Source organism: Camelus ferus, chromosome 17 (genome assembly GCF_009834535.1).
Source record: "Camelus ferus isolate YT-003-E chromosome 17, BCGSAC_Cfer_1.0, whole genome shotgun sequence".
NCBI lineage: Eukaryota > Metazoa > Chordata > Mammalia > Artiodactyla > Camelidae > Camelus > Camelus ferus.
Window position 1 is genome coordinate 1,540,422 of NC_045712.1, and position 13,730 is coordinate 1,554,151.

A 13,730-nucleotide genomic window follows, 5' to 3' on the forward strand; every position below is an offset into this window, starting at 1 on the left:
ACCTGCCCTTCTAGGGACTGACCAAGGGCTGGAGGGGTGGGCCAGGTGGGGCTGGGCTGCAGGAAACAGAGAGGGACAGGAGCTGCAGTCCCCGAGCCTGCCCTGTCCCCTCCCAGCAAGAGAGCCTGGATCTCAGTCTCTGTTACTCCAGCCGAACTGCCTTTTGCCCCATCTGTGCCAGGCCCCTCCACCTGCACCTCTCCCAACCTTAAGAGAAATATGAGAAAAGGGATGCCCCCTCCTCCCACTCCAGAAAATGTGACATAGGATTTCCTCCAACCCTGATTCTGGTTCTCAGCACGGTTAACCTGTAAGCACCCCCTACCCCCCAGGCCCCAATAGTCCTACAGTGTTAGTTCCTTACTTAGAGAATGGACACATTTTTGGCTGTGGGATGATATGTGGGGGCATTTGTAAGGAAGCAAATACAGAGTGGGGAGAATAACTTTACCCTGAGCTTCAGTTGTCTCATCTGCACACTGGGGATCATGGTACCTCCTCCATGGAGCTATTTTGAGGATTAAATAAGATAATACATGGCCAAGCCCAACATCACGACAGCTCAGTTTTAGAAGCAGTTCTGGACCAGAGAAAGGGCGTGCTCTGTCCTTCACATGACGTGTCACCTCTCTTGAGGCTCAGATCTCCTCTCTCTGAGTTCCAGGCTTTTCACCTCATATTAATATCTACAGTTTTATTATACCACAGTAGCTAGAGGAAGTAGAGATAATTCACATAAAGTGCGTAATATAGTGCCTGGCATAGGGGAAGTACTCAAAATATGGTGTTAACAGCGGCAGTTATAACTACTTTTATTATTATGATGATGATGATCACTATTGCTATTATTTAACGAGAAGGGCAGTGTGGTTTGCTAGTTAAGCACATAGATTCTGGAGCCAAACGGACTAGGTTTAAATTCCAGTTCACTATTGGAGCTGTGTGACCTTGTGCAAGTTACTTAACTTCTCTGTGCCTACATTTTGCTAACCATATAAGAATAATAGTAATTACAGCTACCTCACGGAGTTGCCGTGAAAATTACATTTTTGTATGTAGAGTGCTTTGAAGAGTGCCGGGCAAATAATAAATCCTACAAACAGCTTGCTGTTAGTCAGAGTAGTACAGGTATTATTATTAACAAGCGGATTCTGAAAGCCTTCCCCCTGGGTCCAATTGATAAGAGCCACAAACCAACATCTTCACCATTCCGCTAATGGTTGAGTGACTTGGAAGCTGCGTGACCTTGGGCAGGTTAACACCCCTCTCTGAGTCCGCTTTTATTTATCTACAAAATGTGATTTATGCTAGTAAATGGTAGCTTCTAGGTTGTTAGACTTCGTTAATGAGCGATGACCCGTGGGAAGCTTCTAGCTTCCAGTTAATTAGGTTCTCGTCTCGGTGCCCTGCCTAAATCCAGCTCCATTCCCTGCCCCGCCCTCCCTCCCACCCCGCGGGGGAGCGCTCTGAGCTCGGATTCCCTCCCGCGGGGCGCGAGGAGGGGGGTGCCCGGCGCCCGCTGCCAGGCCCTATTCTGGGGGCCGAGCGCGCCCGCGGCCGTGCCAAGCTTCCCCGGGGATCAGGTTTCTGCTGACGCGGTGCCAGGCACGTCTGCTTCCAGGAACCGGCAGCCGCATTTAGCCGCGGGCCGCACATGAAAGGGCTGCAGTCGGAAACGTGACGTTGTGTCAACAGGCGAGGCAGGTCAGCGCTGGGTGAGACCATCCCGGCAGGCCTGGAGGATCACGCCCTGTCTGCCTGCGGCCAGATCCCAAGCGTCTGCTCCCCTGCCTCCTGCCACCTCTCCTTGGCCCCCAAGCCAGTGCTTCACCCCCTCACACTCTCACACACCCCTTTTTAAACAGAGGTCCTCTTTGTCCCGATTGGGTGAAAGGCTGGGGTGCGAACCCCTCCTCCGCATCTCCCTCCCAGCCACTTGGAACCTGCTGGAGCTGGCCTAGAAGGAAGGTCAAGGGCAAACCAGCAGCAGACAAGGAGGCAGAGGGCCGGCTGCCACTTTCCAGGGGGTGTTTGCTAGTGGCAGACTCCAGTAGGGGGATTCTGGGTTGACTGTATTGAACCCTCTAACTTTTTTTTTAGCCCAGGGTGCTCCAACCACTTCCTTCTCTCCCCGCAGCTACTCCTTCAGTCATGGCCCCAGGAGAAGAGAGGGGCAGGCAAAAAGAATTTGGTGTTGATTTCAAGCCTCTGCTCCATCCCCAGGATACACTTGATTTGTTTAGGTTTTCCCTCAAAAAATCTAGCCAGAAATGCTTAGCAATTCATGGAGGAATTCAGGGGCTTCAAAGGCAGAAGACCTGGAGACCCAGGCTCTCAGGAAAGAGGCCCTTACAGAGTTTGCCATCTGCCTGCAATAGAACATGTGAAAAGGGCTCAGAGTCCTTATTTAACCAAACCAAAAACAGGTGTGGGGGGTGATGCCAGACCACCCGTTCATGGCCGAGACCACTAGTTCATCTCCGGACTCCTGATTCAGGCTCCTCCCACGTCACCAAGCTGCCTGGGGACCATTGTGCCTTTCAGATAATGCCTTCTGCGTCTTGCACCAGCCAGGCGATGCTCACTCCTGCCTGCCTGCTCATCAGGAGGCAGGGAAGGTGACATTTGAAGCAAATAGACTCCAAGTGCAGGTGGTGTCTCTGCCTGGCTGAGAACTCCCTGTGGGCAGATTTCCTGCATGGGCTCCAGACGGCCAGAGGGATGCTTTGGGATCTGGAGTGTGGTGAGCCAGGCACTGGCCGTCAGGAAGCATCAGGACATCTCTGAGAGGGAGAAGGAGAGAAGCAAAAATGCTCCACCGGGTAATTTCCCACGAAATTTTTCTTTTTTTCATAAGAGCCCTTGACTAAGGAACACCAATATTCATTCACGCACAAACACACCCAATGAGAGGAAGTCCAGGAAGGATGTAGAAAATAATCACGGAATGTTGCCTTCAGCAGCAGTAGGACAGGATATGGCAAATCCATTAGACCTTGCTGGAGATTCAAGAAGTTACACTGCGTCTGCCTTGGCAGAGAGCAAGCCCCAGGAGCGATTATTATTGCAAAATAATCCATTAAATCTTTTCTCAATGTGCCTACTCCTCCCTCCATCAAGCTCCCCAGACCCTAAGGCCCACGATTTCACGCTTTGATTTTCTGTCAGTTTCTAAGGACTGTGACAAAAGCAGACTGGGGAAAAATACACTTTTTGCTTAATTCTGCAAAGAGGCACAGGACGATCGTGAACTTCTGGCAAGAGCTGGTTTCAGAAAACAATTAAACAAATATTTACCTACTAAATCGACTAAGCTTATTCTGTCTGACTGACTGAGTACGATGCACACAAAAAGCTGAATGAAATTACACCAAGATTAACTAATTGCTACCTTCAGCCAAGACGGGAAGGCAGAAGGAGCCGGCCCCATCACACCCTTGAGAGTTATTTAAAAAATGCAGGAGACCATCTTTCTCTTCCACAGGAAAAGGATTATTTTATTAAGTATTTTTAAACAACTACTTAACATTGACTCATAGATAAAAATATTTACAATTTCACACCTTCAGGAAGGCTCCAAAATATAAACACTGTACCTCTCCCTAGAGAAAAAAAAATTATTCTTCTCTTCAAAAACAGGAATACATTCATTTTTTTCTCACTTTTGTAGATCAAGTAATTATACAAATAAACATCTGAAACATTTTCCTTTTTAATATATTTATATAATATATATTTATAACAGTTTTACAAATAAAGGCAACGACTTGATACCAAAATAAAAACAAGGAAAGAAAAAGTTAAACACGATCAGCGATCAAGCACAGTGCATTTCGAAAAGCTGGTGCAGGGCTAGCTGGACAAGTCAGAAAAGTACTCTGGACCAAAAATAAAACTTCTTTGAAGGAGACAGAATCCTTTTTAGCCATAAGGACACTCCAAGTGCCGTCGGGCAAGGGGAAATAGCCTGCAGAAAGGATCTTGCTGTGCCAAGGGTTGGTTAGGCCTTTAAGAAGCTAAGCTTGGTTAAAAGGAGTTTTAGGACCGAGCTGACAACCGAGAGTCGAGCTTTGCTTGTCAAAAGAAGCAACGTGTGACTTGGTTTTTCTGCACTTCGGGGTGCTTGGAACTTTAGGCGCCTGCATCTCTCAGACCCTGGTGTGTTTCCCTGGACGGCGAAGCAGTTTCTAGGTGAGACCAGAAACAGGTGCCAGAGGCCCGGGGGACTCCTCCCCCCTTCCCTGGCAGCTGGGCTTGTGCCCGGGGGCCCTTTTCAGTTCCTTAGTAAGCTCATCACTACGAAAGCCTGAGTAGGGAACTACATTCTCTTTATTCGTCCGAGGCAGGGGTGGGGAGCAGACCTGCGGAAATCTCCCCAAACCACTACCGTGCTGTGCCAGTGTCTGCTACCTCACCACTTTGCAGAAAGCTCCGTCTGGCTGCCCTCTCCCCGTAGGGTGAGTCACAGCGACAATAAAAGGGAGAAGGGTGGGGTCACAAGAGCTGGCTGGGAACAGGCACTCTGGAAAGCCCTCCTTTGAAAGTACCTTTTTCTCAAAGCCACAGACCCGGCTCCCAAAGTGAAGACTGACTCACAGACCAAGACTTTGAAGCTTTTGAAAATCCAGCTGATTTGTATCAGCGGGGGCTATTCTCTGGGTGGGGAAAAGCCCAGAGGTCTGCTACAATCCCCCCCAAATCTCCTGATGTCAGGCAATCCTTCACATCTTCCCTATGCCAAAAGGAGCTTTAATGTCCCATACCAACACATACACACACATACACACACACACACCTGAATCTTCTCTCCCCGCCTCAGATGATCTTGGCATACACACCAGAACAATCTTGCTACACTCACAAACACATTTTTTTTTTTTTTTTGGAAGTAAGGAGGAAGGAAAGCAAAGCAGCAGGATCCCCTGAAGAGTTTAGTCTTTGGTTTCTAAGTTTAAAGGGGGAATCTGCTTCAGAGCTTGGAGCAGGGCGGAAGAGTCGATGGCCGGATGGGGTGGCAAGGGTGAAGGGAGTCTCTGCGGCATGAGCAAGGGGGCTGAGATCTTGTCGGGGTTCATGAAGCTGGTGAGGGCTGCAGCGGAAGCGTTGAGGCCCGGGTACAGCACGGGCACGGAGGTGGGGTACCAGCACTTCTCCAGCATGGGCAAGTAGGCGGTGGCCGAGGGCGGGATCAGATAGAAGGGCAGGCAGAAGGGAGGCTGGTGAGGGTGTGGGCCCAGGAACGGGGAGCTGATCAGGTCACTGCTCGGGAAATGGCCTTCATCATCTGAGAGCTGCATTCTGCTCTTCTTGGTGGGGGGTTCTTCTGATTCTTGCTTAATAGCACCGATCCTGTCTCCCATGAACCTGCGTCCATGATCGCTTTTGAAGTACGGCTGCTCGACTCGCAGCTCACTCTTCTCGGATTCTCCTCCGTAGCCGCTGTCTGTGTCCGTGTCGCTGCCACTCTGCTCCCCGCTCGAGTGAGCGAAAGTCCGCTGGATGACGGGCACACAGTTTTTGCCTGGGCCTTCAGAGCCTTTGGCCAGGGAGCCGGGATTCTCCTTGAAGTCCATCACTTTGGGAGCTGGGTCTGACGGCTTCCTGGAGGCACCGCCCTGCAGGAGCTCGGAGACCACACGGTGGAGGTGGGTGACCAGCTGCGAAGACTTCAGGTCCCGGGTGTTCTCGTGCTTGGCCAGGTACTGAAGCACCTCCCGGGCACACGTCTCGAAGCCTGAGCAGAACATCTCTTGACCGGCTTCGACACTTCTCCCCGACAAATCACCTGGATCAACACAGATCCAAAGGAAGACATGTCAGAAAGCCCTGTGGTTCATCTGGATATACCTTTATTCCAAAGACCGGGAGCTTTCCTTTTTGTTTATAGCATTCGCCGGTTTATGTTCCTAACTTCAATAGTAACATGATCAGAGAAAATCTGGATTACACTGAAAAGCATAAAGAATAAAAGAAACATCGTCCGTCATCCTACCATTCAGAGACAAAATATGATTTGTAGTGGCTGAATAATATCCCATCATAGAAATAAACCACCTTTAATAAAGACACACTATTTCCTCTTGTTGAATTTATAAGTTGTTCCTGAGTTTTCATTATAAGTGATACAGCAATGAACATCCTAGTATGTTAATAACTAAAGTCAATTTATAGAACATCAGTCTTACCAGAGCAAGAAGGACAGAGACCAGAGAGTCGTAAAATGAGGATGAAGGAACAACGTCACCAAAAGTAAGCTTGCTTTCAATGACTTACACAAGTTGCAGTCATGCTGTAATCTTTAAAGGCTGTTTCTAAGTGTTATGTGTGTTTTCTATCTGTGATCCCCAGGAAATTAGGTATGATCATCTTCCCATTTTCAATGAGGAAACTGACAAAAGCACCTGCTGTATTTCTGCGATCCTCCTCATACTAGTTTGGAAAGGAGGGCAGAGAAGAATGGAATGAGGCAGTGGGGAGAAGAATTTTGCCCTAGTTTGTACAGTATTATTTGGAAGGGGTGAGATGAGATGGTTACAAGGTGACTATGATTCTCTGGAAGTCAGGAGAAACAGATGATGAAACATCAGTTTCGTTAGATTGTGTAATTCGCCAGGATACCTAGTGGCTATTCAGGGAACCACATGAAATGCAGGAAAAACTGCTGTCATCCTGCCAGGATCATACCACACACTGAGTGATAAGGAAGTAGAGAAATAGGAAAACACTGGGGGCATACCCGTGATTTATTCTCCAATGAAACAGGGCTAAGAGGACCAACTGTAAAACACCCACAGTGCAAATTATAAGTGCCTTGGCATTTTAAAAGGGAAGGGGGAAAACTCCCGGAACCCAGAAACTCTTAAGCCAAAATGCCACAGAAATATTTTACCATTTGACTAATATGTATTCATACCAGGTGGCAAACAGCAGCATTCCAAATGAAAAGTCTGACCTTTTCGGAAAGATAAAACAGCATCTCCCGCAGTGAATGTGCATAAGCAATTTGTTGCAGGGATGTTTGTTATACCAGATGTTGAGCCCACAGGCTCTCTGTTTGCGTTAGAACTCTTAAGAGATGACAGCCAGACTGGGGTACTCACCAGCTTGCAGACCGCTCTGCAGGGCAATGATTTTCTGCTGCTGTTGATCAATTAGGTTTGTTAGCGCTTTCACATGCTTCAAGGTAAGTTCAAGAACCACTGCTTTTTCCAAGTGACCCAGAGTCTGGAATAAAAAGAGCCTCAGTCAGCAGTGAGCTCAGAGAAGTCTCACCTCTGGGACATTTATTAGCAATGAGCTATGTCTCTAAAGGAAAAAAAAAAAAAAAAGAAAGAAAAAGAAAAAGAGAAAGAAAAAGAAATGGCCTTTCCTGGTTGGCTAAATTTAGTTTTACATTTAGAGATGATGTTTAAAAATATGTACATATGTATACAGTTCTGATTAAAGACCAACAAACGAGTGTCACTCATCTTTGGAGGCATTTTGGAAGCAGCAGCTACCTTAGGAGAAAGCTTTGACAGATAAATTTCTCCAGCAGCCAATGTTGACCTTAACTCAGGGGAATCCGGAGATAACATTTCTCTGCAGTGGTGTCAACCGAGGAGGGACTTCTACTGTGTCTGGCAGCCAAGAGGCTTTCCCTAGTTTCTTTCCTGACACTCTGTCATAACTTCCAGCTCATCTAGGCTTTTTTCTTCCTCCCTAAATACTATTCTTTTTTCCCTTTCCCCAAGCAAAGTCTGCCAAGCTAGTAAACTGTTGGTTATTGCCAAGAAAGGACAGGACGTGAAAATCACACACCAAAACAAGTCCTCTTATTTTAAAAAGGGGTTGAGGGGAGGGGGTACATAAAATTGTGGGTTGCTTGGTTTGCTCGAGTCAGGAAAACTAGGGAACACTGAAAATCACCAGAAGGGAAAGTCTTAAACTCTTGCTCAGGAAGGCCAGCCAGTGAGTGGTGTTGGAGTCAGCCTGGAGAAGTACAGGCGATTCTCACCTCATTTGCCTGAGGCTGCCAGAAAATTCTGGGACTAAGGAAGGGTACCTCCAAACTGAGCCACCCACCAACTCAGGATCCAGCCATTTGGTCTGCAGTTCCCGGTTGGGCCTGCAGGCGGCGAGTGACCCCCCCCCCCCCCGCCCGCCCTCTGGGCAGAGGAGCCGGTTTGGAGAGGGGCCAGCTTCTCACTTACTGTAAGTTTGAGATGTTCGGGGAGGAGATCCTTCAGCTGGGCGATGCACTCGTTAATCCGGTCACGTCTCTTTTTCTCGATGAGCCGGTGCGGCAGTTTGTAGGTCTCCTGCAAGGCGCACGGGGAGACGGTGGGCGCCGGAGGAAGGGGATGAAAAGTCCTTCTCCTCTCCCACCCCGAGGCGCGATAAGGGTCGGGGCAGCCGAGCAGAGTCACACCCAGAACCACCTTCTGCCCCTCTTTCTCGAAGCCACTCAGTAGAGAGTCACGGAGCCCACACGTTGCATACCCCCTGCAACCTCAAAGTGAGAAAACTTTTCTTGGAAACTCAGTGCGTGCTAGGGGCTGGGGTCCCCTGGGGCGCGGTGCTCTTACCTTGCTGTCTTCGCTCCGCTTTATTCCCCGCCTCGACTTGTACACTTGGTACATGTGGGCAAAATCCATCCTGCAGGAAGAGGAACGAGGAAGGGTCGTGACTCTGAGTGCGCACCGGCTGTAGGAGCCCTGGGGGCAAGAGCCCCCGGATGCGCTTAGAGCTACTCCGAGTTGAAAGCCGCGCAGAACGCAGGACTGGCGTTAAGGCTTGAAGGGGCCGGGGGTGCCAGCTTACCCTGGTAGGTCTCCGGGCTCCAGTCCTGGCGCTTTGGGGAGGCAAGCAGGGGGCGGTTGCGCGCTGGGGATTCGCTCCATGGCGCGGCGAGCCGGGGCCACTGTGCGCTCCTGTCTGCAGTGGCAGAGCGTCTTGTGAGGACTGTCCTGGAAGGGGCTTCTGGAGGGTCCCTCCTCAAGGGTTCCTCTGAGGCAGAGCTCCCTGAAATCCGCTGGGCTGCGAGGAGTTGCGGCTTTGAGGATGCGGCTTCAGTTGGGGGCGTGCATGGTGTCCCCGCGGCCTCTGGCTCCGGCTCTGCGCACAGACTGGCGGTGTGTGCTCCCTGCGCCGTCTGCGCCGTGCGAGCCAAGTGAATGAGAAGTGGGGCGGGCGGGGAGGCGGGAGGGAGCGCGGCGGCGGGGGGGGGGGCGGTTAGGGCAGAGTGGGGGGGGGGGGGGGGACGAGCCGAGGAGTAATGGAGAGGCTGCGGGCTGGGTTAAATGGGAGCGAGTGGGTGGGTTGGAGCTACGTGTTCTACCCTGTGACTCCAGGCACGTCTGGCCGCTGCCGGGGAGGGAAGGAGCGACCTGCCCGCCCTCCCCCGGCTTCATCACATGAGTCTCACGTGTTGGACAACGCTCCCGCGGCTGCGAGGGAGCCCCCACCCCCAGCCCCGGCCCCCAGGTGTCTGCGGCTGCCTTTCCCCGAAGAGGGGGTGGCAGCTCGGCCTGGGTCCTGCCCAGCCGGGTGGGGGGCGCGGAAGTTGGAAGGGGCCGGGGAGCCGGGCGGTGGAGGGGGGAGGTTGGTAACGTGGGCGAACCTGCCCCAGGGAAATGAAGTAAGTTCCCGTCTCCTGGGAGGGAACGGGGGAGGACGGATACGCCCGCGTCTGACTCAAGCCGGGAGAGGAATATCCCCTCGCTCGCTCCAGCCCAACCCTCTTCCTCCTCCCCCCGCGCGGCCGGCTCGGAGGAACCGGCGCGCAGCGGAGGGAGTCGCCCGGCCCCCCTGCCTTCCCCAGAGGCTGGGGTTTCTTTCCGTGCCGGCTTCCCTGCCCCCACTCCGCAGCCCCGCGTCCAGGAATCGCCCGCCGTGGGGAGGGGCCGAGGGGCGGGGCGGATGTCACCCCATGGGAAGCGGGCTGGCAGCCAAGCGCAGGGGCAGCCGAGGCCGCCGCCGAGCACGCTGCGCGCACCTGACCCGCGAGGCTGTGCGCCGCGGGCCCCTGGCTCCCCTGGAGCTCCGCTCCCGGGCACAGCCCGCGCGCCGGCGGGCACCCACTTGCTCACCCCCAGGGTGCCCCAGTACCCCCCACTTCAGCTAGTCAAGCACAGAAAGATACCGGGCGCGGTGCCCTGCGTTCCCTCCCTCCTCTGCCCCAACCGGAGCAGAGGCGCCCGGGTCGCCTCCCCTCGGGCTGCAACGTTACACAACCGCGGCGGCGGCGCCTGCCCTGCAGCAGCGCGGGGCGTGACACTTCACGTGGCCAGGGCTCAGGCCTCAGCGCCGCCGACTGCGAGCCCCTCTGCCCTGGCGAGGGGACCAAGACCCTCGCTCCCCAACCTCGGCCTTGGCGTGCCCTCCGGGATCGGCCATCTCCCTCCTGCTGGGAACTTTGGCGGCACTGTGTGCGGTCTGCACCCCGAGCAGGAGGGGAGAGAGAGACTGATCTGCCCAGCGCAGTGAGATCTTAGCCTTCACTGAGTCGACTCACGTTTGTTGAGCCCCCTACCCTATGCCAGGCGTTGTGCCCGTTGCTAGGTACGCTGTAGGGGAATGAAACACAGATTCTGCCCTTGAATTTACAGGAACCTCTGGGAAGAGGATACGGTGGGCAAGGAGGGGAAGGCAGCCCTGGGAAAAATTGTATCGGTGCCACTGGCGGACAGAGAAAAAAAAGATAGGAAGTGGGGGTTTTTTGGTTGTTGTTGTTTTTTTTTTTTTTTTTTAATAATTTTATTTAAAACCAACCAAGATGCCTGGGTAGAGGAGGAGAGAGAAGTTAACCCACTGCCTGGAGCCTGGGGCAGAAAGGCCTCCTCCGAGAGGCCCGCGATCTCCGCAATCTCACTCAGGCCGCCGGAGGTCCCCACCTACCTCCCCCGGAAAAGTCCGGCCTCTGTGACCTTCTAACTCAGCCTGGAGCAGGGAAAACAGCTGAAACTCCAAACCCGCGGTATGAGCAGCGCTGATGCAGTCAGAGGAGGGAGCCAGTGGAAATTCATGACTAAAATAAGGCCTGGCTGGGGATTTCACTGACCTCTGCGCTGCCCTGCCCTGCAAGTTCGGGGAGTTGAGAGATGACTGTAAGCCTTTCCCACCGCGCCTCGGGTCAGTCACCCCGCTGCTGAGTGACCTGGCTGTGGGAAGGACTGAAAAAAAAAAAAAAAAAACACACAACAAAAAAACAGGGTCAACCCCGGGACCACGTGAAGATTAGCCTCGGGTGCAGTGGGGGCGTAGGGGGGTGGGCGGTGGTGGTGGGTCTTAATTGGCAGTGTCCTTGACAACCTAGAGAACTGGGATTCACACGTTGACCAGACTGGGAGTGGATTTCCTTCAGGTTGCTTTGGAGAGCTCCCACTTCCTGTTTATGTTTCACCAGCGTCAAACTCATTAGCAAGTGTGAGAAATGCCTCCTTTCCTAACTGCTAACTGGCGTGACCTCACTGGGGGGCTCAGCATCCCTCCCTCCTGGAATGTACTTTTGCTGGCTTTTGTTATCAGCCATCTCCCTGGAGGCAGTGACTGCACCGCAGCTTCCTTCCGGGAGGTGGGTAGCAGAACCACAGGGAGGGAGGGGACTGGAGTCCGTCCTGGGTTTGTGATTTAAATCTAGGGCGACCTGCTCCATTGTGAGACTTGAATAAGGGTGAAGAGTTGTCATGACTGCGTCCAAACCACAGTTCCATCAGGAAATAAGCACTGGGGAAGGAAGGAACACATGTCCTCTCAGCTGTCACGGCCATCCTCCTGCCCCCCATGTCAGGAGTGAATCAAAACTGTTCAGATTCCATGGCTCACTGCTCAGTATCATTTTTAGAATGCTTTGAAGTTATGGATACTAAAAAGTATCAAAGGGCGAAAGCCTCTACCTGACCTACAATGGGAAATAACTAAATGTATCATTTCTTACTTTTTATTTGTTCCAAACCACTCTCAAGTGTCAAGAATTATCTCCACCCTACCAAAGTTCTACCGTACCTGGGTGGTATATATTATTTTTAGTGTTTTCTTCTCTCAATAGCTTATGGGTTTTTTTTTTTTTATTTAAACAAAATAATTCCTTCCCAGCTTGCATCTTTCCATCCTGAAGAATCTTAATATTTCAGTCTGTCATCTTTAGTAGATACTTATTTGGTGTTTACTGTGTGCTAGTTTTTAGATTCTATGTAAAAACATTGTATATGTTAATTTACTCCTTATCACCACCTTATAAGGCCGGCATAATGCATTTTTACATATACTTAACACATATTTTTTGAGAACTACTATGTGTCAGGTGCTCAGCTAAGTCCTAGGAATATATAATATGTCCTCTTGAGGAAACTGAGGCTCAGGGAGGTTCAATAATCTGCCCCAGGTTATATAGCCTGAGATTAGATCTGGAACTAGACCTCAGGTTTGTTGGACTCCAAAGCTTGTTCTCCTAATCACCATACTTATGGCTGCCATGTAGGGTTGTCTGGGTTGTGCACTGCTCAACTCCAGGGGGAGCCATTCACATTGCAGTCTGTGTGAAAACATCCTCTTGAGTTGTGCATATAGCCCTGAGCAGCTACACTGGGTACTCCTGGTATTTTGTAGCCCTTTCCTCTGTTTTGTCTTTTCTAAGTGAAGAAAGAACATAATTTTGTACAAAGAAGGACAAGATCTTTCTTTTCTTTATTAATGAGGTTCAGTATTTTGGTGGTCTGATGCTGTGTGTTGGGAAGAGTGAGGCAAGCCCTTCCTAGCAGGAAGTTGGAGCCCACAGCCCCCTACAGCTACCCACACCTTTCTTGCTCAGATATCATCACTTTTTGCCTGTTGAAGAAGACTCACAGTTTTGTTTTTTTTTTATCACAGCTCACAGTAAGAAATTCATTTTACATCATGACTCAACACACACACACACACACACACACACACACACACACACCTCTTAAGTAAATTTAAACATAGGGCAGCCAAGGCTTGGTTGGACTATAGTAATAAGCAACCACTATTCTCTCTCTCTGAGTAACCATTGCTCACTTAAAGAAAATTTTAAGCCATTTTGGAAGAAGACAGCCCAATGTATTTTAAACAAAAAGTTTACAAAATAATATCCCCTTGAAACATTCATTCTGATATTTTTTAGTCTCATCTAGCCAATTTTGTTCTTTAAAAATATTTTGATCTTTACTTACTAAATTGGTTTTATAACCCACCAATAAATCCCGACCTACAATTTGAAAACATGCTCTCCACTAGAGATTGTGCTATAATTTTGGCTTGATCCCACCAGAAAGAAGTCAACAGCATCTGCACACTTGCAGATCTTCCAAATCACTTATAAAAATATTGAGTAGTACTGCCGGTCCTGGTTGAATTTGATGGTATAGATGTCTTCATTCAAGATATCCCTGCTTTATGCTCAGTGGCAGAATTAAAATATTCAGAGTTTTGTCAATATGTATGGTGTTTTGTGTTGGTGAGATGTAGTTGTGTCATCCAGTTAAGTTTTCTGCTGTTGCTAGTTTGCTGAGAGAGTTTATTGTGAAGAATATTTTGAATATCCTTTGGATACTGAATTTGTCTGATATTTTTTCTGCATCCAGTGAGATGATCACGTGGCTTTTTTCGTTCATTTTGTTAATGTCATGAATTATAGTTTTTTCAGTGTCCAATCAACCTTGAATCCCTGAGGTAAGCCTATTTTGATCAATGTATTATCCTTATTTTTATTGCTAGATTTGATTAGCTAG

At 50.3% G+C, this 13,730-nt stretch overlaps 1 protein-coding gene across 1 annotated transcript; it reads right to left on the reverse strand.

Moving 5' to 3' along the window:
- Positions 1 to 3,470: 3,470 nt before the first annotated feature.
- BHLHE40 (basic helix-loop-helix family member e40) lies at positions 3,471 to 9,320 on the reverse strand. Its single transcript, XM_006185620.3, has 5 exons — positions 8,803 to 9,320; positions 8,568 to 8,637; positions 8,193 to 8,300; positions 7,101 to 7,224; positions 3,471 to 5,785 (listed from the first exon to the last, which is right to left on the reverse strand). The coding sequence occupies exons 1-5, from the start codon at positions 8,880 to 8,882 to the stop codon at positions 4,932 to 4,934; spliced, it is 1,236 nt and encodes a 411-aa protein (XP_006185682.1). The 5' UTR covers positions 8,883 to 9,320; the 3' UTR covers positions 3,471 to 4,931.
- Between the last annotated feature and the right edge of the window lie 4,410 nt (positions 9,321 to 13,730).